The sequence below is a fragment of the Cyanistes caeruleus genome, chromosome 6 (genome assembly GCF_971803275.1).
Source record: "Cyanistes caeruleus chromosome 6, bCyaCae1.hap1.1, whole genome shotgun sequence".
NCBI lineage: Eukaryota > Metazoa > Chordata > Aves > Passeriformes > Paridae > Cyanistes > Cyanistes caeruleus.
In genome coordinates this window covers 47,905,394-47,929,935 of record NC_141706.1, presented here as the reverse complement: position 1 = coordinate 47,929,935, position 24,542 = coordinate 47,905,394, and the positions used below count along the sequence as shown (strand labels likewise).

The following is a 24,542-nucleotide window of genomic DNA, read 5'->3' as shown; positions in this document are numbered from 1 at the left end:
CAGCTGGGGAAAGAGCACGTCCTCATGGCTGCAATATTCGCTACTTTATATTTGTTACTATAATCACATTTCGGTCTTCTGCTTTAGAAAATCAGAATACAACCTACCTGTAGTTTTTGCAAACTACGTTTCCTAAACAGACATGCTGATCATGTTCAAGAAGCCAGACTTTTCCAATAATTACCTGCTAGGATACCACAGTGCACACCCACTTACTGTGGCCTGCACAGGAGGATTTTTACAGATATCATAGTATATGCTGCAGTGCCCAGAGTAATGGCAACCACACATGTATAGGGTATTTATACACCTCTAGAAAACACCCATACAGCACTGCTTTAAGCTGCATTTGTGTATATCCTGAGTGAGTATAGATGACTTCTACAGGAGCAGCAGTACTCATAGCTCTTCCTGGGGGAAAGGGCTTCCTATCAATGAACAGGTAAGCTGTCTCCACTGGCAATTTGCTGGGTTTTGTAATGGTGACTACAGCACATTTCCCATAGAATAGAGCCATCCCCATGTGATACTACCACAAGGAGTTCAAGTCCTAGAACAAATGTTTGAGTACAGGTCTAATACTTGCAGGACATTTGTGCATATCCAGCTCTCATTTTTATTTCACTAACTCAACTGTAAAGGAAAGAAATCTCCACTCAGTGCTACTGGATGAGATCACAACAGCAAGTATTTCATTTCCACCAAGGCAAATTTTTACTCATTAATCTTTTCTGTTCTTTCAGTGAGTGGTGATTTAAGTAAGCTACATTTATAGCACTGATTCTGAGACGGGAGAGAGTGCCCAGTGAGAGAGGACCGCAAGTGATGGGTCCCAAGAGAGCTAAAACACAGATGTCATAAAAAAACATTTCAGAAATTTTACACAAAGGCACAGCTGTGCAGTGGGAAGCAAAACAGGTGGCACTGGCATCAGAGGCTGGCAGAGCGTGGAAATAAACACACTGCCTCGTGTTACAGTACAACATTACCACAAGATACTATCAAAAAGGACCCCTTAAAAAAGGCCTCTTAAAAAAGACCTCTCTCTACTGCCTCTGGAGAAGTTGCTGAGGTGAAACAGCCCTCTTCAAACAAAGCATCCTCAGAGCACAGAGTGCATTTGTCCTCGATCTGTGAATTTACACAAACTACCAAAGACTTGTGAAGTCAGCTGGAGTTAAGAGCCCCTCAGCAATATACTAAATCAGTTCCACACTCACCCTGGAGTTGTCTACTTAGAAGCAGCTGTTTTTCTACTGCTTTTGTTCAGCTTTGCACCCTGAGGTTGAACAGGCCAGTTATCCTTCTCACTCAGTGTCAGGTCAAGAGACAGCAATTGAAGGAGCACAGGACCCAGGAGTCATCCCATTGCCACTTGCTGGTCTGCCCACCAGACCACGCTGCTTCATTTCCCTCTAATCTGCTATTTCACAGACAAATTCTCTCTGTACAACAGATTTTGAAGAGTTGACCAGCTCTCTCCTCAGATTTAAGGTCAGTGTGATCCTAGCAGGATGCAAGCTTGTGCAATTTACTGCTATAAATCAACTGCCTTGATTCAGGTTTTGGAGGCTGGAGCAACTCCATCTGAGGCAGTGGGGAACTCACACAGTTCACTGACATCTGACACCTTGCAATGTTTTAAATATTCTGAAAAGCAATCCCAATAAAAATGACAGTGTAGAACTCCTTTCTTATTCTGTGATGCCAGATCAAATTTTCTGAACAGACACTGAAAAACTGAATGTAGCCATGCCCACCACACTGCCTCATCTCACCCCCCACAACAGATATCCTGGTTTAGGAACCAGCTATTGGTGCAATCATGATAAACACACTGGAGGGCCCACTATGACCCTTGCTTTCCAAAGGCTCTAAATCTAATATTTTTGAGAAAGATATAAGTATCACCAAAATAGTTAGTTTGGGACCAGGTTTATGTCATCTGTGCTTGTTTTCACAAGTGAATTTTATTATTTTTAACTACAAAAATAAAAATTAAAAAAAGGAGTAATAGTATATATTTACATCTCACTGTTCATCTATAGAAAGGAGATATTTGCATGCCTAGCTGCTTCACAAAATCACTGAAGATGATGTCAAGTTAATCATAATTGAGACACCAGAAAAATGCAATGTTAGCATAAGAACATTAAAGCAGCTTGTTAAAAATGGGAAGTGTATAGAATTACTTTCAATATCAGGCATTTCAAACCCTTCAGTCTTTCCTCTGATACTTGTTTGCATTTGTATTGTTTGAAGGAATATGCCAGGATTTATTACAACTAGAAAACTGCTCGATGCTATTACTCTTCCAAATATTTACATATTTTGAAGAAGAGGATCTTCTTCCATAGTCTTTCCAATGATTCTGAGGTATCCAAGTAGTACAAGATGCCAAGTACAATCAGAGAGATTAGAGGCACCAAAGTTCAAAACATCACACTTACAAAGAAAATAATAACAAAGCTGGTTGAAACAAATCTGAAATTTGAAACAAAATTTTAAAAGGGAGTTAAGGATAACTAGAGATCACACAGAAGTAGTTTTAAAAAATGAAAAAGCTTCTCCTGTTCAATGGGTCAACTCCAGTAACAGTCTCCAGCTGGAACTTGGCTTGCCTGACTGCTGGAACTCTTGCCAGGCCAGATTCACTGTGATACCTCCTTTGACTCCCACACTGAAGCTGCAAGGTTTTGCTGTTCTTAAACATCAGGCATAGGAAACAACCAAAGAATTTTTTAAATTACTACTAATTTACTCTACTGCAATTTTCCTTTAACAGCTTAAGCAAAGGGAAAATAAAAAATCCAGCTTGATGCCAAGGAGCCCTGCACTCCTCAAAAGTAGGTCTCAAAAGACCATGAAGGCTAGAAAGATAATCTTGCAAAGAAAGCATGGCTTTAGGACAGCACCACAGTATTGAGCCCAGTTTTTCAACAGATTCTTTGAAATACTGTAAAAATATATTCAAGCATCTTGGGACAAATCTAATGACTTAGTTTTTATTTATCTAGAAAGATAATTATTGTTATATGAAACGTCATTGAACACACAAATGCCTTTAGTATCAATGGGAAGCCAAATATCTCATTGTGACTGCAGGGGTAAAAAGACAAATGAATCAAGCTTCTTACTTGTGCATAAATTCAAATTCCTCACATGTGAAAATCCTGTCCCTGCATTTTCAGGAGAAACTATGGAAAAATAAATAATACTGGATAATAGCTAATTCTTCTCAGCCTACCATGGTTTTGGCTCAGTCCTGCTACAAATAATTTTAACTCATTTAGCTAATTGTGGCCACAACCCCATCTGCATCCAAAGATGCCTGGTTCTACTAATTTTTACATCTCAAAGCACTGCATCTTACTGCACCCATTAGACTGAGCCCTGGCTATTGATGAATCCTTAGTAAAAACTACTGCAGTCCTGTTTGGCCATAGGCAAATAATATCAGATTCCACAATTACTTTTTTTTTTTTTTCACTTTCCCTTTTTTTTTCTCTTTTTTTTAAACTCATTAATTAATTAAGCACCTGGCAGGCCCAAGGCCCTCCCCACAACCTCTCTTTTGAGTAACACACCAGAGCACCAAAATGGCTCTTTGCAAATCTAATTGAAACAAAAGCTATTGACCCAGACACATTTGCAAGTAAATCTGGTTGGACTTCAATCAGAGAGCATGTGTTTGACAGCAAATTATGCTTAAGTGCTGCAGCAAGAAAAATTGAAGGACTGAAACACACACCAGCAAGTCTAGCAAATGAAATTCAGAGCGTAAACGGAGAAGTGCAGGGCTGCTTCTTATTATAGGAATCTAGCACTAAGGAGATTTGTTGCCCTCCAAGAACGCTTGGGCACAGAAAATGATCCTACACTGCTGTGAAAAGGGCAACAACCAGAGACAGGGGCTAAGGGGAAAGTCAACTACATTGCAGGAGACCTGAAAATGTCACCTTGTCTTTTGATTAGGGGTTTTTCAGTCTAAAGCTGAAGATGAAGAAAGCACAGTTTGCAACTGCTGCTCCAAGAAATTATCTTCAGAAAGGCCACGGCAATGCTACAAGTCAGTGTAATGCACCTACCAGCCCTTTTCTCACCCAGATAATAATCTGCCATGTATTACTGAGGCAAACACAAGTTCCAGCAGTAGACAGTTGAATTCCATGTTCTATAACCCCACACAGCACAAGAAACAAGGAAATCCTGAGTGGGAAAGTAAAGTGCTCCTCACGCAAGGAGAACCGCAACATGTAACAATCATTGCTTGCTACAATTCAACAGAAACAAAAACATTATGTCCTGAAACAACCTGGAGGCCAGAAAAACATATGAATGTTCTCAGGGGAAAAAATAATAAAAAAAAAAAAACAACAAACCCACAAAACAACATCTTCATTCCCACCACAAAGGGGCTAAGAAAGCGCGTTATTTTTATTTAACTATGCTCATTTGGGTGTGATATTTATCAAAATAACTATGCCAATATAAACCCTAATTTAAACACAATTCTGTATGTTGGCACAGTAATCATGGCAAAGAGCAGGATCTCTGACTCTCTTCTAAAACTATGCTCTGCACTTGAAGTCTTCATATCTTCCTTTTTATCCACTTTATATCATGGTGAAAAGTCATGGTTGATAACAGATTAACTAGAAGTGGAACACAGTTCGCAACACTTCTCTTGAGACTAGGAAAATAACCTTCCCCCTCAAGGTTTAAATGAACTTCATGAATGGATAACCAAACCTCATAGGCTGGCATGTCCCAAGGAACTTTACAGGCATAAATCCTCCAATCAAGCCCTCTTAGAGATCTGTGTATTATTCTGTGCTGCTGTCAGCTGGGTTCCCACTGAACAAGGCAGGCGGCCTCACAGATCAGCGGGCAAGTTGTGCCTCTGATGTGTTTGACTGTCACATTCATAAACACAACAAGCTATGCCAGCAGCAATAGCAAGGCAGCATGGTGGGGGATTCAATACAGTTCACAAGCTGCAGTGCACAACATTCATCAGTGCAAACAAACTCAGTCCACAGCTCTCCAAGCTGGCTTTCACAGCAGGGGCAGACAGCTGCCAGTGCTGTGCTGTGCTGCTCACTCCCCAAACCCTGAATCCCCAACACAGGCACTATTCTCCTGCCACTGTGACCTAGCAGAACTCGTGGCTACAGCCTGACAAACACTGACCCCTCAGGATGCTTTTAGAAGCATCTCAGAGAGATGCTCCACCTCTCTCTTTGGGGGAATTGTGTGCCAAGCCTTTCTCTGAAAAAGGACAACCACACAAGCTACATCAAATGCATCAGACAATTATATATCAGGTCCAAGTAAGTATCCTGGTACCTGAACCCAGAAAAGATCATTGTCTATCAGGCCATCAAGCCCATCCACATACCATCTCCTCCTAGCACATGAGTGCATATGAAGGTAAGTGTTTTTTAAAAAAATATAGTAAAAAAAATTACTGTGATTCTTCAATACCAAACAATTTTTAAAAATGCGTGTTTTAGGAACATTTCTCTCTCCTCTCCTTGAAATGCTATTACTGAGATGAAATTGGAGTATTTAATAGCACATTCAATTGTGAAAGAGAGAGCAATGAAAGGACTCTATATTCAAATTTTAAAATAGAAACTCAGGAAAGTAAAATCTTATTACATAACCCATAGTTTGAAAGGGTAAAATATTGCTCTGGCCAATAAATCTCCAAGGATTTCATCCATCCCTGGAGATGAGACTCTTAGTTTCACGCTTAATAAAGAATTACACCACCAGTCCCTGGTACCCTTGGCTTCATGCTGTGTCCTAGGTCAGAGCTGATGGGATGCAGACTGCTACCTACTGCATTGCTCCAGCTCTTGGACTCTCCAGACATCAGCAAAGATGAGAACCCAATAGATGGCAGCTGGGGACTCTGAGCTATGAAGGGAAGGAAAGCAAAAGGAAAATAAAAAAGGAATTGAAAAGAGAAAACTACGTTGGGTACCTTGACAGATATTGACAAGAATAGAAACAATAAAAAAGTCCCTGCTGTGGAAAACTCGTCAAGTAGGGGATGATGCATACCATGCAGACCTCATGCAGTGCTCTCCCTCAAAGATGTCACCCTTCTCATCAGCTTTGCTACTGTAATATTCCTCCAGGAGAGGAGAGCTTAGCTGACACCCTGCCAGTCCTCCCAATGACTGCTGACAGCCTCAGGGAACATACGGATGGGAAACTGATGCCTGCATTCAAAGGCTGCTGTCAAACCCAGATAATAACCCGTGCTGCAAGGCAGCATTGCCTAAGCATGTGTAAATACCTACAGCATCCATACGTACACACACACATTTACATATCCTCAGCTGTATCCACAGTGATGAGAGGGAGACAGAGCTGGGTCTGCACGATTCAAGCAAGCCTGGGGTGGTGTTGTGAGGCACAATGTGAGCTTATCCACATGACAGCTGCACTAATTCCTTTGATCTGCAGTGACTGGGTTGCCTCATTGCTATGTTATATAATAATATAAATTAAGATCATCTACAGTAAACAATAATATAGCATGAAATACAGTCAGTGTTTGTTCAGTGGACATTACCAGGACAGACCCAGAAATAGCACAGCACCTGGAGAGAGAAAATACTGCCCTGAGGTTTTGACATGAAATTACTGAGCAGGACCTACTGGATGCTCCTTGTCCCTCATCCTCAGAGTCTGATCATATTCCCTCAGTTTTGACCACACTGCAGAGCAGCAAACTCTGAGCCTATGCCATTCTCCCCTCACCTCAAAGCTGTAAGGTACCAGTAACCTCTGGAGATTTGACTCCAGTCAAACTGCAGTATCAGTTTCCCACATGAGTGAACCCAAATGGGCACTTGACTACCTGCCACACCTTGCCTGCAGGTAAATCCTAAGGATGCAGCAAAAACACTACCCTGTATTCCCAGTGCCTATTTGACTAATAGCAGTAAGAAAACTCAAAGGAAAATGCAATATGCCATTAAATTAGTTAATGTTCTATACATATAATTCTTTTAAGGTTTGCAGGAGTGGATTTCATTTGTTTGAATTCTTGGCAATGTCACATTCCTGAAGATGCTTCTTTAACACATGCCAGTGGCAAAGATAATGGCTGGTAGCTTTGAGAAGTGCATTAGTTGACACATGAAAACTAAAAGTATTCCTAAATTTTTAATTTCATTCCATCTTCTTTTTTTTTTTGTTTTGTTTTTATTGAAGAAACAGAAAAATAATAAAATACTTAATCCCTTCACAATCCAAACATTATTTTTTTTTTCTTATACAGGAATCCACAGGAATTCATGTGCTTCGCTACTGTCCAGGGCACTGTGGAAGCTGATAACCAAATTACCAATTTATGGGCTACCCAGCCTTAACCCACCTAGGCATCCATGTATTTCATAGAGTACAGATCTAGTTAAATATTCATCACTTGGGCTGTAATTTGGTCAGATAATGGTTTACCAAATATGAAAATCTGCCCACCTCCCCAACAAAATATAAAGCAATACTTAGGTTTAAAAAATGTGACAACAGTCAACATCATTTGATGGAGGGTTTTCCTTCTACTCTTTCTCTTTATTGCACCATCTGGGTTACCAGGACTCAACCTACAATAATAATTCACTTTATCTTGTTCCCAAAGCAAACCACAAAAAAAATCAGACCATGACTTACTGAGGCCCTATGATTTACAGGCAAGCAGCTCTGATTCAGTCCAGAGTCAAGGAGATGAATAAGAAACCAGAACCATCACCAAAAGTTAAGTGCTTTCAGCATGCCACAGCACTGATTACAGAGGAAAGTGTTTCTCAAAGAGTATGTGGAGCAGTCACCTTTCCCAGCACTGACTGTGTGCCATTTCTCAGGTCATGACAAAGAGCTCTCTAAAACAGAAGAAATCAGACCCCTCCTTATCAGGCTGCCTAAGTAAAACAGCATTTTTTTGTCAAAAGTCAGCCACATACCAAAGGAAATTTTCCTAAAGAGAAAGAAAACAGAAATTTCACATTAAAGTTGCTGTGGGCTGGATGATGGATATGAGGTGCTCAGTAAGGCCTTGTCAGTCAACACCATCATGTGGGCACAGACTTTTAGTTCCTGCTACAGCAGAAGACAAATCTGGAGAACATGCTATGACAGCTAAACATCATTGGCTTTTAGAGGAGCACCTTTGACCTGCTGGCTACACTTCTTTTGATGCAGCCCAGAATACAGTTGGCTTTCTGGGCTGTGAGAATGCCTTGCTGGCTCATTTTGAGTTTCTGATCCACCAACACACCAAAATCCTTCTCTCTCAGTCCATTTACCCAGCCTGCATTTCTGCTTGGGATTGCCCCAACCCAGACACAAACCTTGCACTTGGTCTTGCTGAATACCACAGGGTTTGCACAGGCCCACCTCTCCAGCCTGTTGAAGTCCCTCTGGACAGCATCCCTTCCCTCGTGCATGTCAACTGCTCTGCTTAACTTGGTGTTGTCTACAAACTTGCTGAAAATGCAGTCAATCCCACTGTCCATGGCACCAACAAAGACGCCAAAAATGCCCAGTCCCAATAATGACCCCTGTGGAGCATCACTCATCACTGGTCTCCACTCGGGCATGGAGCCATTGAGCACAACCCTTTGAGTGCTACCATTCAGATAATTCCTTATCCACCAAGTGCTCCACCTGTCAAATCCATGTCTCTCCAGTTTAGAAGCAAGGGTGCCACTTGGAAGAGTGTCAAGTGCTTTGCACTAGTCCATGTAGATGACATTAGTGGCTCTTCCCTTATCCACCAATATGCCAACCCTAGTCTTAGAAGGCCACCAAACTTGTCAGGCTCAGGTGGCATAGTATAAATATTTACCATAAGAAAAGCACATGATTTCTCATCTCTTGGCTTCCAGGGCTCCTTAAAAAACACCTTGTACACCTCTATAAGACATGTCAAAATGTTAAACAAGCACAAAGCACATTACAGAGAGGGGTTAAGTGGCTTACCAGAATTTTCAATGTTTCTATTATTTCTAACAAAGCTGCTTTCTTTAGCAGAGGCTCCAGATGGCAAAGAAGTTTCTGAATTGAACTGGGGGAAAAGACAGTTCCAGAAGTCCAGGAAAGCCTGGAGTAAATGATAAAGCTACAATTTATCAAAAGATTCAGAGATATCACCCATATAATATTTCTAATCAAGACACATTTATATTCAATAAACATATTGTCTGAACATGTATTCAGAGACCAAGGAAAGGATGAAGAAACTAAAAAAAAAACTAGTCTTCTCACTAATTTTTTTAGAGGAATTGCTCAGCATCTCAAAAAGGAATGTGACAATGCAGGCTAGATCACAGCCAGGACTCTTAGTGAAAGACTGCAAAGCAGCTGTAAAGGGACTGTTAAGCAGAGACTTTGCTGCTTAGTCAGGATACTGATGCTAATGCTACTGGTCTAAAGAATCACAAAGAATAATATACAGGTCCATTCTAAGGAAAAGCACACCATAACTTCATGGGTGGGTTTGTCCTCTCCTCCCAAGCAGTTAGCAAAAAGGCAGGAGGAAATGGGCTCAAGTTGCACCAGGTTCAGGCTGGAAATCAGGGGGAAATTCTTTATAGAAAAGGTGTTCAGGCATTGGAATGGTGTGTCCAGAGAGCTAGCGGAGCCATCATCCCTGGAAGTGCTCAAGAATCAACAGGACGTGGTGCTTAGCATTATGGTTTAGTTGACATGGTAGTGTTTGATCAAAGGCTGGACTCACTGAACTTAGAGGTCTTTTCCACCCTTAATGATTCTATGATTACTTACAGGTGCACTGGATTTAAAAACGCGTGTCTCCATGGTGCCTTTGACATCAGGCATCCTTCCCTTCAACTCTGAGGAGACTCACCTTCACTTTACCCTCCACCTCAAAAATAATACAAAATGTAGATGGGATCACAGCCTCTACCAAAAAGCTGATGCCTCTCCACAAAGCACACTCAATATTCTTCAGAGCTCGCTCACCAAAGAGCTGACCCTGCCCAACCCTGCACAGGGGGGATCTTTGACTGCATGATCTAGCTATGCCACTAGAAAGAGGTATTACTGTCATATCCATTTACCTTTGCTAGCTCCTGGCAGCACTGGTAAGCTGTCAAGAAAAGAAATGAGCTAATGTTCACCAGCAGACCCTTGCCCGCTTCTGCTCTCTGGACATGACAAGCCCTGTCATTTCTCATATGTGAAAAATCGGAGTAATAATGCCTCTCCCCTCCAGGATGATATAATGGTGTCTGCACAAATAGAGAAGAGCAGCAGAAACTCTGGCATTCAGTACAGTTCACAGTACACAGATATCAAGAAAAACAACAAATACAAGAAGAAAATATTTTTTTTTATGCCATCTTTGTTTGAAAGAGGATTTCATACATGGGAAATTGGCTCACACTGCTGTTGAAGAAAAATCCATTGAAGCTGGTTCCTTACTGCTGGTCCTTTCAACAGCTCTGCCTGTACAAGTCAGAGCTGCCACACCACATTTAGCACTTTTTTGTTTTCTCCAACTACGATCCTGGTAGAGGGATCTGGAGCTCACACTGCCTGTAATGCAGACCTCTCCCTACGGTTTGAGCTGCACAGGCTACAGGCAAAGACTGCTACTGCCACTCAGTGCTGATCATTTCAACCAGCTGAGGAAAGGAGAAAGCAATGTGGAAGGTTGAGACTGCAGAGGTCAACTCCTCCTTCCCCCTTGTCAACAAGGCTCTTCCATGTGAAAACCCATTACCAAATTTATGCACTCATATAGTTCAAATCCTCTCACAGACCCCTACACACACAAACATTTAAGAAGTCAGACATTGTGCAGGACAAGCTGTATTTCCACTCAGAGATCAAAGCTGCAGAGGATCTCTTTTCCTACTTGTGTTCCCCCTATCCATCAATCACCTGTCACCTTGACCAGTTAAGAGTACTGATGAATCCCATCTCTTTGCAAGTTCATCAAGAGTATCACACAAATAATATGAATGGCATTGAGTACCGCTAAAGAGAAGCCCACCAGCAGCTGCCATATGAAGATGCAGAGAGTGTTTAGCCAAAATTATCTCAAGTGCTTATGAACTACTTCTTGTCACTGCTGGTTACAGAGAACCTTGTTCCTTGATGATTCACTTTTTACACTCCAGTGCACAGGCCATTTCAAACAGACCCCAAAAGAGGTATTGCGATGTACTGAATAAATTGTGCAAAATCTCTGAATGGCTCTGACGTGCAAGAAAATGATTGCACTAAGTGAGCTTCAGCTGCCCCAGAAATGTGTAAATGTATGTATGTGTACACATACTTCCAGGAAAAAAATATAAATTTAAACACTAGGCACACCAATTTAAGAAAATGTGATGTAGTAAGTCTGTTGCATAACTCAAAGCAAACAAGGGTAGTTTTTCAAAAGAGAATTCTATTCTTGTCTTGATCCAGAATCCATACCACAGGATTAAAAAAACACCACAAAAACAGAAAACCCAAAACCCTAATAAAACATTTGGCTGACTGAACATGAAGGAAATATTTTCTCACCATGTACCAAAATATGCAAAGACAAGGCACGTGAAAGTTCACCTATGCTGTCACCTCTTCCTCTGCTACACATTGTATACAAATGGTTGCCCTCGAGGGTGTCATTTAATTCTGTTCATTTCAGAATTAGCACAGTTACTATTACAGCAAGGCCATTTTCCCTGCAAGAATTCATAAAATTTGAAGTCCATAAGTTTATCTGGGTTCTTAAACTGGCAACAGGACTTACACACAGAAAAAAAAGGAGAGAAACAGGTTTGAAAAATAGGAAAAAAATTAGAAGGACAGAAGGATTGGTGAAGAGACAGCGGTCAGCAGACAGACATCAGCAAAAAAGAGAGGAAGAGAGAGAAAAAAAAGGAAGGAGAGAGATGAAAGAAAGAACAAAAGTGCATTTTATTACAATATTACAAGCCCTCTGATTGCTCTAATTACACCTAAAGGAAAACAGAACTTGCCTGCTAGTAGCAAGTGCATGAATAATTAACTGGAAAGGAAGGAAGGCAGCAAAGCTGCAAAAAGCCCAAACAATCTTTGGGCAGGTTCTCTGTAAAGCAGAAAAGCATTTAGTGCCTAGTGTGTGGTGGCAATTTTTTTCCATTTTCCTCCCTTCCTGTCTGTCAGCTGAGCTTCTGAGCTTTTCTCCTCCTCCATCATTCTTGGCCTGTGGTAAGCTAATCTTGTGATGCCTTTTTTTTTTTTTTTTTTTTTAAAGAGCAACAGCTCAATTGTAGTAGTCCCTAAGGTGTACAGTTAAATCTGAGGCTTCAGTAGCCATACTAAAACTCTTTAAATGTAATAGTGTCCCCACTCACAGCTCTTCTAAACAAGAAGAGTGTGGGCCCCAATGTCTTAACCCACCTCCAATCCTCTTCAGGATTTATACAAGCAGATAGCATAATGACTTGAAGCAGAATGATGGTATTCTTTTCCTAAACTGTTCTTTAATTTTGAAAAGGTAACCCTAGGGGTTTTTCTTTGGCATACACAGTGAAACTGAAGTGTTAGGCTTTGGCATTTATTGTAGAATACAAACACACCTAACTAACCAACCACATAGGAAAGAGAAGAAAATGGTTTGATCTTGTACAGTAGTGTACACAGTAGACAGATGGGTTCAATGGGACATCTCAGGAATTAAAAGAAACAAATGAAACCAAGGATGATCATATAAATATCTTAGATAAAGCTTCTATGTTCAATATAAACAAAAACTAAACATAACAGGAAATACTAGTAGAGTTTTATAAAGGAACTAGAGAGGATAAGGGATGGGTAAACATGTTATTACTGACCACAGAGAGAATCTCAGATGATGAAGTATTAATTGCCATTTCACCTATTTTGCTGAAACCTAAAAAAGGTAATCAATTTCAACAGAAAGTTACTAACAGGACACTGCAAAGGTGTATCTTTCCATCCTGAAGCAATGTCTTTGCTGATCCATAGGAATGAAAACATTTGTTTGCACAATTAATCAAGGAATAAATAAGAAATCTTGACTTAATTTTCTGGCATTCCAGAACAATGCTGATATCAATCACTTTATGTCTGTAGTGGGCTAAGTGCTAAATAAAGCTATTTTCAAATTATAGATATTTACCAAAATAAGCAAACATATTTATTACACAGTAGGCAAGGAGAAGGAAAAGAACAAGAAGAAGGAAAATAAAGATTTAGAAAGAGAGGTCCTTACATTTTTTTATTTATTTAATATCTGCAAGTAGACGCTTTTTGGAGTGCAGAAATCCAATTGCTACATGCACCATGATGGATTAGCTCTGGTAAGATGAAGTAAATAGCCATTCATCTTACTGCTCACATAGGCACTGGGTGAACCACATACAGAACTGAAATGAAAAGCCTACAGACAACCTTAACCTGGGGACACATGCAGTATGAACATTTGCAAAACAGCTTTGGTACCAGAGCAAATTCTGAATGCCCTTTTGGAATCTCAAACCAGTCATATCTGAATCAGCCATTCTGTAACTCTCCTCTCTCTCTGTGGATAGTCACACAGAGAAAAGCATGTACATAGTCATCCATCCTGGAACTACTTGAGGGCTTTCTCTCCACTCAAAGTATCTCAGGAGGTGTGCCCTTCAAAGACCTTTTGTCTACTGCTGCAGTACAACTTGCACACTGCCACCACCAAATGCTATGGCAGCATTTTGTTCTCCTCACTTTTAAAGTCTCTTCTAAATACGAAGATTGAAATAAACAACTTGAAGCAGCAAAACAATGTATCTAAGTCTCCTCTTACAAACATTTTATAATGCCTTAGTAGTTTTACTAATCAGAGGTATGTTGCTCTAAGGAAAAACAAAATTTCTGCATTTATGGCAAGAGAATTAAGAGCAAAATATTAGTCTTGCTGGAATCTGAACTTATGGGTGCAAGATACTTTCCATTTTGATGCTGAGAGCCCTGAGTAATGGTCCTCAGTCCAGGGCACCACTTTCATCTGCGCTTGAAGAAAAGGCATCAGAAAGCCCTGATCTTCAGCATCTTATTTCAGGGCCTTAGAAAAAGTTTAAGGACATCATTGTTGCCAGTATTAAAGCAGTGCACAAAAATAGGGATTCAGTTGAACAGAAAGTTGAGAGTATGGACACTGAGCAACTCAGGCATGGCAACACATTTTGTCTCTGGCACAGCCAAGACAATTTACCAAGACAGATATTCACTCTCACCTATTGACTCCTGAGACATGCACCAAACATCCCATTTCTACTTTCTTCCCCAACAGATGTAATTAAACACCTTCAGGACAAAACTGTTGTGTTATTCGGTTTCTTCTTTATTTTTATTTTTTTTTTTTTTTCAAAGCACCTTGTCCTCTGTCTCACACTGTTTTTTATTGCTTAGGTGAAAGAAACTTAATGACTTTTCAGCAGTACAGTAATTACAGTCCTGGTGGAGTCTGTAGAGGCAGGAGGTCACTAACACCTGAGCAAATCTGATTCCAAAATTGTCCATTCACCTGAAACAGGTAAGAACTGCAGTTGCCTCAGGGTATTCATTCTGCACTGCCTTCTGTGAGTGGAAGCATATATTTCTCTTCCTCATCAGTGTTTGTCAGAAATTCCTCTTTCCCAAACCCCATGGTCTACACCAGTGATACAGCTGTAGTTGTTCCATCCTCCTCTTTTCCTGGTGAGAGGAGGAACAAAAGGAGCCCAGATAATAAGGTCAAGGGCTGAGGGAAAACTGAAGGACTTCAGAGAGAAAGTGTTACAGAGCCACATTAGGAAGCAGTAAGAGACCCTCTTTGAGATGCAGAGCAATCAGAGAGCTCTGCCTACAAAGAAAATTCGAAATTAAAAGTAGCAACAGAGAAGGTTTCACACAAATTGTGCACTCAAACAGGAGGAAGTCTGTTTTCTATCTTTCACCTCCAGACCCTGAAAAAGCTGATGGCATCCTGAAGCCACAGCTGTTTCAGCATCCCTCTACAGGAAGAGGAGCACCAGTCCACACATACACACCATGACTCCAGTCTCCTAACAATAAAACCAGCAATCCTAAAGTGATGAAATATTGAATGTTTCCTAACATATAGTATCCTCATATACTTCTGTTATCCCCCTTCCTCTGAACAGAGACTTTTTAATCAGAGTGGCATGCATGGTTAGTTGCAAGATATAGATGATTATTCCTATGTGAGCTTCCACTTAGGAGAGACAGTTCCTGATAAGCTTCATTAATGCACAGATATAAATTTAGTTGCTCAGAAGGTTTTGGTGTTCATCGGCTTCAGTTCACATGTTCACCTAGAAATAATTCTATTAGTGCATTTCATCACTGAAAGAGAGCTCCCATTAAATAAACTTCATGGACAGTACCATGAATGTTTAACTGAACAAGCTTCCTCACACTCACAAACCTAAAGATATGTGTACAAAAAGCTCCAGCAGATCAATTTCTAAAACTTACCAGCCTCACAACTGAGCATTTACCCAGCTGTTGCATCCTTGTTAAGTGCTCTGATTACATGAGTTTTTGCCCAACAGTAGCTTTGGGCTCCTCCCAGGAGCTAGGAGTTGCTGAACAAACATTAGTGAAGCTCCTGGGAAGAAAATAATTGAAAATGCCAAATCACCATAATCCAGACTTTATGAGTCTGTTCTTGGCCTTTCTCTTTGGCTCAGATGTCCTCTTCAAAGAGAGACATCTAAAGAGAATCCAATGGCTATCCACTCCTTCATGAGACAATAAGCCTGTCATTCACCTCGTAGCTTCCAGTGATTATCCAACATTTTCATGCAGCTTTGTTGTGCAGCCATCACATACTTAGGTCAATGCAGAGGTGGATACATTGCCTGAGTGCAGCTCATACACTGCTTCAGGCCCTCCTCCAGTAAAAGTACTGGAGCTATTATCATGAGAGCTATTATCAGCATAGACAGCACTGGTGTCCAGCAGCATTCTCCCTCTCCCACTCTGCAGCACCACATCTGTTGTAACACAGGAGCAACATATTAACCCATCCTGTAGCCACCAAAAAATTCAGTGTGATGACCAAAGAGCTCACAGATTTTGCTGGGACCTAAAGCACACCCAGGAGCAACAGTAAAGACACAGAGAGCTGCCTCATTAAAAAGAGGGATGATCTCAAGAAATATCAATGTGCCAGACAGCTGCTAGCAAGCACAAACTGAAGGGTGGTTGGATTGTGCCAGCTGTCTCCAAAGCAGCTGCTTAGGGTAAGGACACAAGTTTCTGATGAAGGCAGCTGGGAGTAGGAAGTGTGGCCCAACAGCCTGACAAGTTAATGCTTTCTGCAGAAATGTTTCCAAGTGTGCAGCTCAGTCTCCTGAACAAATAAACAATAATCCATAAGAGAAATAGCGAAGTCTTCAGATCCAAAGGACATGAGGAGGCTACAGTAAATTCTTGCTGTTTAGAGCATTTCTCAGCCAGAAGTTCCATAAAACAATCTGCTCAGAAAAGCTGTTTATGCTCCATCATGTAGCCTTTCCTTAGATTGGATTTCCAACTCATGACTAGTAAACCCCATTTTTAAGATGTGTAATGCTTATTTAGCACCACATAACCCTACGAGCTGCTAGGGGCCATTATATTCCTTCCCTATACAAAGCACTTGACAAGGAGTTTATAAAAGCATTATCCCCATATCACAGCTATTCAAATTAAAGATCAGATTACTGATACAATATTCAGGGGAGCTGGAAAGGTATAGTGTTCCAGGGACATAGACAGGACACTGAAATTCAAACTATAAAGAGGAAAGAATCCTTCCAACAAGAACATGCAGAACTTCTATTGTCCTTTTTCCTTCAGTGATTCCCAACAAAGTGATGAGAAAAGAGATGCAATCTTATGTGATGGATAACAGAAAGGAAGAAAAAAATAGGAAGTAAATTGGTATTCCTAGGTTATGTAAAGAGTAAATGGGAGCGCTAATAATAAGCAGTATGTTCCCAAAATGAGTCTCAGGCTCTGAATGGATCATGCTGCCTTGTTTTGACCTAAATGCTGGAACTAATTTTTTTTTTTTTCACATCAAATCAAAATTACAATATGTGTCCTTTTTGGTTCTGTTTTTTTGTTTTGTTTCTTTTTTTAAAACGTGGCAGGTGACAAGACTTCAATCACTGCTTTTACGAACAAAACGACTGCTCAGTGATATGTGGCAAGCCACAGTGGCTGCATTTTAAGTCCATGGTTCATTCATATTCTGTAACAGATGAGGAATATATAGTTATAATTTGTGACAATCCCTAACAGTTTTTAAAGGGACAAGTACTCTCTAACCCAACCAAATAGAGACCACATAACACATGTATTTCACTCAAAACTGTTAACTTTAACACAGTACTGTTGGCCATCTCTGTAACAAAGAACTGAAAACAACAAAGTAAAGGCACCGGCCACTGGAGCTATGATTCCATCTCTCATTACTCCCCAGAATACATCATCTCAAAAGCAAACCCACAGACTTCCAAATGCCTCCAGGCTCCTGGAAGCATTCAGAAGATGGCATTTCAACTCTGAAACACATCCAAGCAAGACATGAAAACAAAGCAGGGGGAGAGGGAGATAAAATTCAGGTAAAATCAAACTTCCAAGTTTCCAGGTTAATCTACGTACACATTAGTCATATGCTAGTCTCTGTGTGCTAGGACATCATGAAACTAGTATCTAAATAAAGTGACAAGAACAGAGACAACATAATGCTGGTGTATCTAATGAAAATTCTTCACTGTTATAAACAGAAAATAAAGGTGTGGAGAAGATGCTGCCATGTAAATCTACCAGTGAAATGCTTTCTCTGCATATGGAGAGCTTTAAAGCTCTATAAAGTTCAAGCGGGTGCAACTTGCCTTCAAATTTGAGGCATCCCTATTCAGAGGACACATTGTAGGACCACCAAATAAAACCCCACTTTTATTCTACCTCACTGTCATTAGCCCTTAGTCTTAAATGTAGGCTGAAGGAAGCAGCTGCCTTCTACTGCCTGAAAAATTAAAAACCGGCTTTTGGCAAACCAGACAACGTCCATGTTACCCACAGAGATCATCAAATATATTCCATCTTCTGTGCTGCCTTTGGTGGGGAAACAAAATCCACATAGCTCAGTTTGACTATTTCAGATTTTATTCCTTGAAGCCCATAAAGATACCCGTATAGGAGCAAAAAGAGGAGTGCTGTAGCCAGGATTCTGAGTTGCTTATGCTATAAATATGGTAGCCTCACATTTTTTGTGATGCTAGGCAGGCAACAGAACCAAGGACAACCAGTGGAGAAGTCAATCAGACCTGTTCTCTTACAAAATTCCTCTGGACCTGCAATGAATGCAACAGATGTTTTAGCCTCTCTATTGCTTCCCCATTCTCAGTTAGAAACAAGATTCCAAATTCATCCCTAACCACACAGTGCTTAGGGTGGCTAATACTTTTAACAATCCATTTCTTCAGGTCATGACAGTGTCTTTGAACTGCAGCCCTGACACTGGCATACCAATTGATTCCACTATGTATGTGTTACCTGCAAACTTAAAGAGAGGGATTATTCTATCCCATCACCTCACTTATTACTGAATGCATTAAGCAATATCAGCTCCAACACTGACCCCTTGGGAACCACTGCCCTATGCCAAAATACAGGCATTTTGTTTCACCTTACTGAAGGTGAAATGTGGAAAACCAATTTTCACGTGGAAGACGTGGGGGTTGGAACTAGGTGATCTATAAGGTCCCTTCCAACCCAAGCTATTGTAAGAACCACCAGTACTGTGATGAAGAAATAAGAAACTTGGCTGACAAGTTGAAACTCAACACACTTTTGCAGGAGAAGAAACAGCGCAGATCAGATCCACTTCATAAGTTTATTAGTTATCGGACACCAACGTCTGTTGTCTCTGACCACACATTCCTAAGAAACTAATAAAGATTTTTCCAAAAAAGCAATGAGGAAATCGAGACTCTGACATGAGCCATTACTTACAGAGTTAATAAAAAGGCCCTACATTATTTATTCCAAGATGTGCAGCAGACATACTACTTTCTCAACCAACATGAATAGTTTTTTCTTGAAGCGAACACTTGCTGCCATAATATCCTTATTATTCTGAATACATGCTTTGCATTATTTCTACATTTTTCAAAGGATATTAAAATGTAGTTGGAAACATCAGCAATCAAGTGTCCCTGTGAGGTAGATTTGTGCTGTTAGTTGCAATTGATAAAGTGCAGCCACTTCTAGGGTTGAAAACAATACTTTAATTACAGTCTTCACGCACAACAAAACCGTGATATTACATTACACTGTCCATCCAATCCAGAGGCTTATTAAAAAACTCTATTTGTATTTAATTAAGCAGTTTATAGTTAGACAATGAATCTTCCCACTAACTAATTCTGAATAAATAATGAAAACAACTAGTTTCAGGATCATCTGGTCATTTACTGCCCTGCCTGTGCATCCTTCATACCGGGAAAGAAATGGGAAGATTTCATCAAGCAGAAGTCTGCAAGTTACAGTTCAAAGGTCTGAAATGAATATGCAGCATCTTTAAAAGAGAAGAGAATGTATCTGATCCGAGTCCTGTACTTGGGACAGTGATAGAACTGGACTGCAGAATGGAGTCTTAGAGCCAAGCCTTAGCTCAGAATATGCTGTATTTATATATACTATATCTAGTATAGGATATGCTGGACAAGCAATTTTGGCAATTTGTGCTGCAGTTCTTGTATATTTACTGTTCACATACAGCAAGTGCTGTGTCTTAATTTTGTTATGTTTCTGCTCTGAAAGAATTTGAAGCAATAAAACATGATTGGCATTTTGTCTCCATGCCACAGCACTGTGCCACAGAGCCATGCCACCTGTCACCACTGCTGGCTGCAGGAGACTGAGCCCTCCACTATTTCCCCTGATTATCCATGGCTCACTGGTCAACGCCCTCTGCATTTTCAGTTCCACTAGGGATAATCTCCTCTACAATTGTACTGATGGGAAATGACAGATTAGAAGGGTGACCAAATGATTTTCAGTCTGAGCCCTAGCAAGTTGATGCTGGATTGTTCTCAAATCTGCATGCTCTAGGCTTTCCTGGCAGTGTTCTACAAGCCAACTCGACGCTCACACTGCAGGAGATGCCCGCAATTTAAGGCTGCTGAGGAATCAACTGAGACAGAAAAGTGATCCCCACCCTGCTACTCATTTACAGGAAGAAGTAGATAGGAAAGCTATGTAAAAGAAAAGGTTGAGGTAACAGGTTTGTCTCAAAAGAAAAAGTTGAAAATTATTTGTCAGTTATCAATGCTTTCAAAAACTACGTCCTTGCTTAAAACATTGGATGCAGCAACAAAGAAATATGACTAGAAAAACAAATGTGTCAACTGTACCTTGGTGAAAAGAGGGATGGGCCCTCTTGGCTTTCTGGGCCCGTACATGGCAACCGAACTTAGCAAAGTGTCACTTTCTGTTCCCCACCTCAGCTCCCCTGACCACAATTATGAGTTAGAACAGTTAGGAATTTTCCTGCAGCATTACAAATTTATACACACATAAAAGAAAGCTCCTCAGACTGCAGTTGGAGAAGAGCTGTACACAGCTTTAATGCTTGCAGAGCACTGACTGGACACCCACCTCGAGCGCAAGGACAGCTGTAGCCCACAACTCTCTGCTGTAAAGGGCTGCACAGAAATCTTCTCTTAACATAGAAGGTAGTGACATGAGCTAGCACTGAACAGCTTACTTTCTTTCAAGCCCTAAAGTGATCAAAAGATGTGATGGGCACCACAGAGCATCTAAAAGGAGTGAGAGCCTTTGGGAGCAGCTGGGTGCCAGCCGCTCTGCAGGCACAGCTTGCAGAGCCAGCAGGCTGCCCTTCTGCACAGCCTCCATTCTCAGTCCCTCTCTGTCAGACATCTCACAGCTGGGGGGGAAATGCTGGCTCACACTCACAGGGGACACAATGGCAACACTTAAAAGAAAACAAGGTATTCTGCTTCAGAAAAATGTAATTAAACAATCCTCATGCCAGCCACTTTTTCTCAAGCTCTGCATCCATTGTACAAATGAAAAACAAGAAAGAAAATACCCACCACAGGTTCTTAGCACCTTATTAAGTTTTATGTCCATTAAATTTTACCTCCAGAAAATAAAACAATTTGTCTGTTTTCTGTCTTTTCATAATGCATTTTTATGCCTCTAGGTGTCTGCCTGTTTAGACTCTAGGGGCTGTAAAAAGTATTCTGTACACCATTACCTGAATAAACACCCTATAAATTACAACTGATATTTATCAGCCTCATGGCAATTCCACTAGATTAGAAATAGTACAAGACTGTATTTAGATTGATACGATATGGGTAAAAGATTAGCATAGAGAGATGTCTGAAAAAATCCATGTCTGCTATTCTAGACAAAATACATACACATTACTTTAATTAACTTTCCCTGCATTTGGAATTCCACCAGGATACAAAGCTAGCTAGATCACTAAATGCAATCATATTTTCAGCCCAGCCTGATACTTCACCAGAACCATTCAAATCAATTTACCCAACAGAGACATTTGTCCCTGGCCTGTCACTATGGCCTGCATTGAGCCTCCTGCACTTCTTTATCTTCTGGCAGGGCCATCATAAGCAAACGACACAGAGGGTGATGTATGGGAACTCAAATAAGTTATAAATCCTCCATCCCTTCATCAGCCATCAGCCTAAGTGAATTTACTCCAGTCAGCATTGACAAAGACTCTCTCTGCTTTCAGGAACAAGTCAGCTCTAAGATGACATGTTCTTCAAGGAAAAGCTCCTCATTGCTTTTGGGAAAAGAAGGCATTGCAACAGGAAGGAATGGCTGCTGCCCTGACAGGTAGTGATGTGCCGAAGTATCAGCAAGTCTCTTCCATGTATTCAAATGTTTAGAAATCAAAACTAAGAATCTGTCTCATAAAAAAAATATAAAAATCTAACAGCACAGTTATTCCACTGATCAAACTTTGTTCTAAGGCACTACCCTTATGGTAGTAGCACTAGTACTATCAAACCAAAATCTTAAAACAGGCCAACCCAAAATACCCAACACCCAGACCCAAAAGAGTGGACAGTCACCTGCACTTCAGGATAAAGAGTAAAAGGACTGAGTTATTCTAAAAACTCAGAGGAGCAGTGAAAGATTGTTGTAGTTGATAGCTTGAAATGTATCTTTTCCCATCTTTTAGCTGTGATTTCCGCCCCCCCAGCTTCTCTTTCTCCTAATTGTTTACCTGATGTCAAGTTACCACGGTTACTGAAGTTTCTCTCCTCAGCTCCACGGCGAGAGGCCGGATAGAGTAAAGAGAGGACCCTGCTGGCATTTCCAGCTGCTTGAAGTTTCTTTAGCCCAGGAGACCCTTCTTTCCAACACGGAAGTTTGTAACTCTGTTTTTCCTGTCCCAGAATGCCTCTGAGCTATGGAAGCTGGGAGGCCATGCTTACCTTGCCTTCCCTTTCCTTCCCCCCTGTGCTGCCAGGAAACCAAGCCCCCTGTCTCCCCCTCTGCCCCTCTGTAGAGAATACTCCTACACCTTTGTGGGCATTTGAAGAAGTTGGTGTCTGTTATTTCTTATCTTGGTGTGTGTAACCTTGATTTGTAGAAAGTTTGTAACTGAGAAAAATAATTGGTTCTTTCTCTGATGTTCCCTCCCTCCGAGAAACCGTGTTAAAAGAGACCCCCCCAGACCCCAAATCCTTGGTCTCTCATCCTTTGGATTCCCCTTCACAGAAATAAACTGTGGAATGCAAACCAGAGAGAGAGTCCCCCCCTGATTTCTTTACTCGCTCTATAGACTTGGATTCTTGAAGAAAATCAGTGAACCCCACAAACACATGCTGGCTCGAAACTCGAGTGAAGAGAAACCTCATCACTGAGCTAGCCGGGCCACACTCGAGAAGATCGAGTCAAAAGATACCCTCCTTTTTCATACTGGCATTGTAGGGTTTCTTGCTGTCTTTTTGAACACCCTTGAGAATGTCACAGGTATCCATTTCCCTCTCTCATAGCCAAAATGATGGTAATTGAAGAGCTGAGTAGCCATTTACTCGCTAATGCAAGAATCCTTGACTGACAGGGTACACAGGTAGCCAGATGGTCCAGATCAGGAGAGACATCTTTGCATAAAGCACTTGATATGCCAACATCCAACACTGTAGGTACATACTAACTCTCTTCCTCCTTGCTGTGGCTGAAGGCCTCACCACTGCACTCGTTTATTTATTAGCAGATATCACAACTGCAAACTCCTGGGCTTCACTGCTTCCCTCTTCAGTGGTATGGATAGCAGCTCTACAGCATCACTCTCCACTCAAGGGGCTAGGTCTAAGGAGCTTTGTCATGGCAGGCAGTCCCTGCATGCAAATGGCTCCACAGCTACAGCTTCTGTCTACACAGAAAAATGCAGAACAAAGGGATGGTTTACACCAGTGAAGTCATAGCCCCGGCCCTTTCCCTAGCAGAGAATATATGCTGTTCAGCTAATAACTAGTTTGACTGGATTTAAACACAAATTTGATATTCTGATTTGATATCACACTTTGTGATTTCTCAGTCACAAATTATCCAAAAAATCTTTAGAAGCTAGTATAAAGAAAATATTCAAACACTTTCCCAACAAAACCAAAATGAAGGCATCTTGTGCAACAGTATATTAAAAGTCACAGCAATAAGGTGAGAGGATTAGATAAGCAATAGATCTATTCTGAAAGATCTGGTACAAGTGTTCTTACCCTGACATACTGAGGAAAGCAGAGATACAAGTGCTTTCCACACACTATAATTTCCTTTCTTTCAGGCACACAAGACTTTGGAGCAGTTACAATAGGGGAGTGGTTTAGGTTTGAGACACAGCTGATCTGTTCCAGCCTGGACACCCAGGCCATAAACTTTACCAATTATTTCCCAGTCATCAGCCACAAAAGCAACCTTTCCAGAGGTTTTCCACATAAAACTTTAGTTCAAAGCACAAAGCATCAGCATAAAAAAAAAAAAAAAATAAAATAAGCATCTCTGTTCAGCTAAAGACAAAGCTTCAGGCATTTGTTTGGAAAGTTTGGAAAAAAGTTTAGGTCAGTGTTAATGACCTAAGACCCTTTCTTCTAACAAGTTCAACTGCAGGGCTTTCAAGCAGAAATCGTTCAGCCCACCCTGCCCTGGCATCTGCCCTCCTCCTCTGCACCCGCTCTCAGAAGTGCATGTGCAGGCACACTCACACTCTCATCCCAGTCATTTCATACCATCATAAAAGCAGCAGTCTCTTCTCTCCCATGCATACATCTCATTACCCATCCTTAGTACACATCTTGAGTAATGCAATTTAGTTCAATGTCACCAAGAGAAAGACATTCCTCTGGGACTGTCATTACCATAAACTACAATCTGCTGCCAGTTTATATGTCCTTATCCACCCCTTGTTTTAACTTTATAAAGCATAACCAAGTGCTTTGCACTTTAGTGTTGTCACTTAGATG

The 24,542-nt window shown here is 40.9% G+C and overlaps 2 protein-coding genes across 4 annotated transcripts in view; both read right to left on the bottom strand.

Annotated features, from left to right (window-relative positions):
- The window catches only part of LOC147652661 (uncharacterized), a 124,905-nt gene extending 116,287 nt beyond the window's left edge, over positions 1 to 8,618 (bottom strand). The window contains exon 1 of the mRNA XM_086893236.1: positions 8,370 to 8,618. Coding sequence (XP_086749362.1) covers positions 8,370 to 8,618 — 249 coding nt within the window. The remainder of the gene's footprint in view (positions 1 to 8,369) is intronic.
- The window catches only part of NRXN3 (neurexin 3), a 972,437-nt gene that overhangs the window by 467,693 nt on the left and 480,202 nt on the right, over positions 1 to 24,542 (bottom strand). The window lies entirely within an intron of this gene.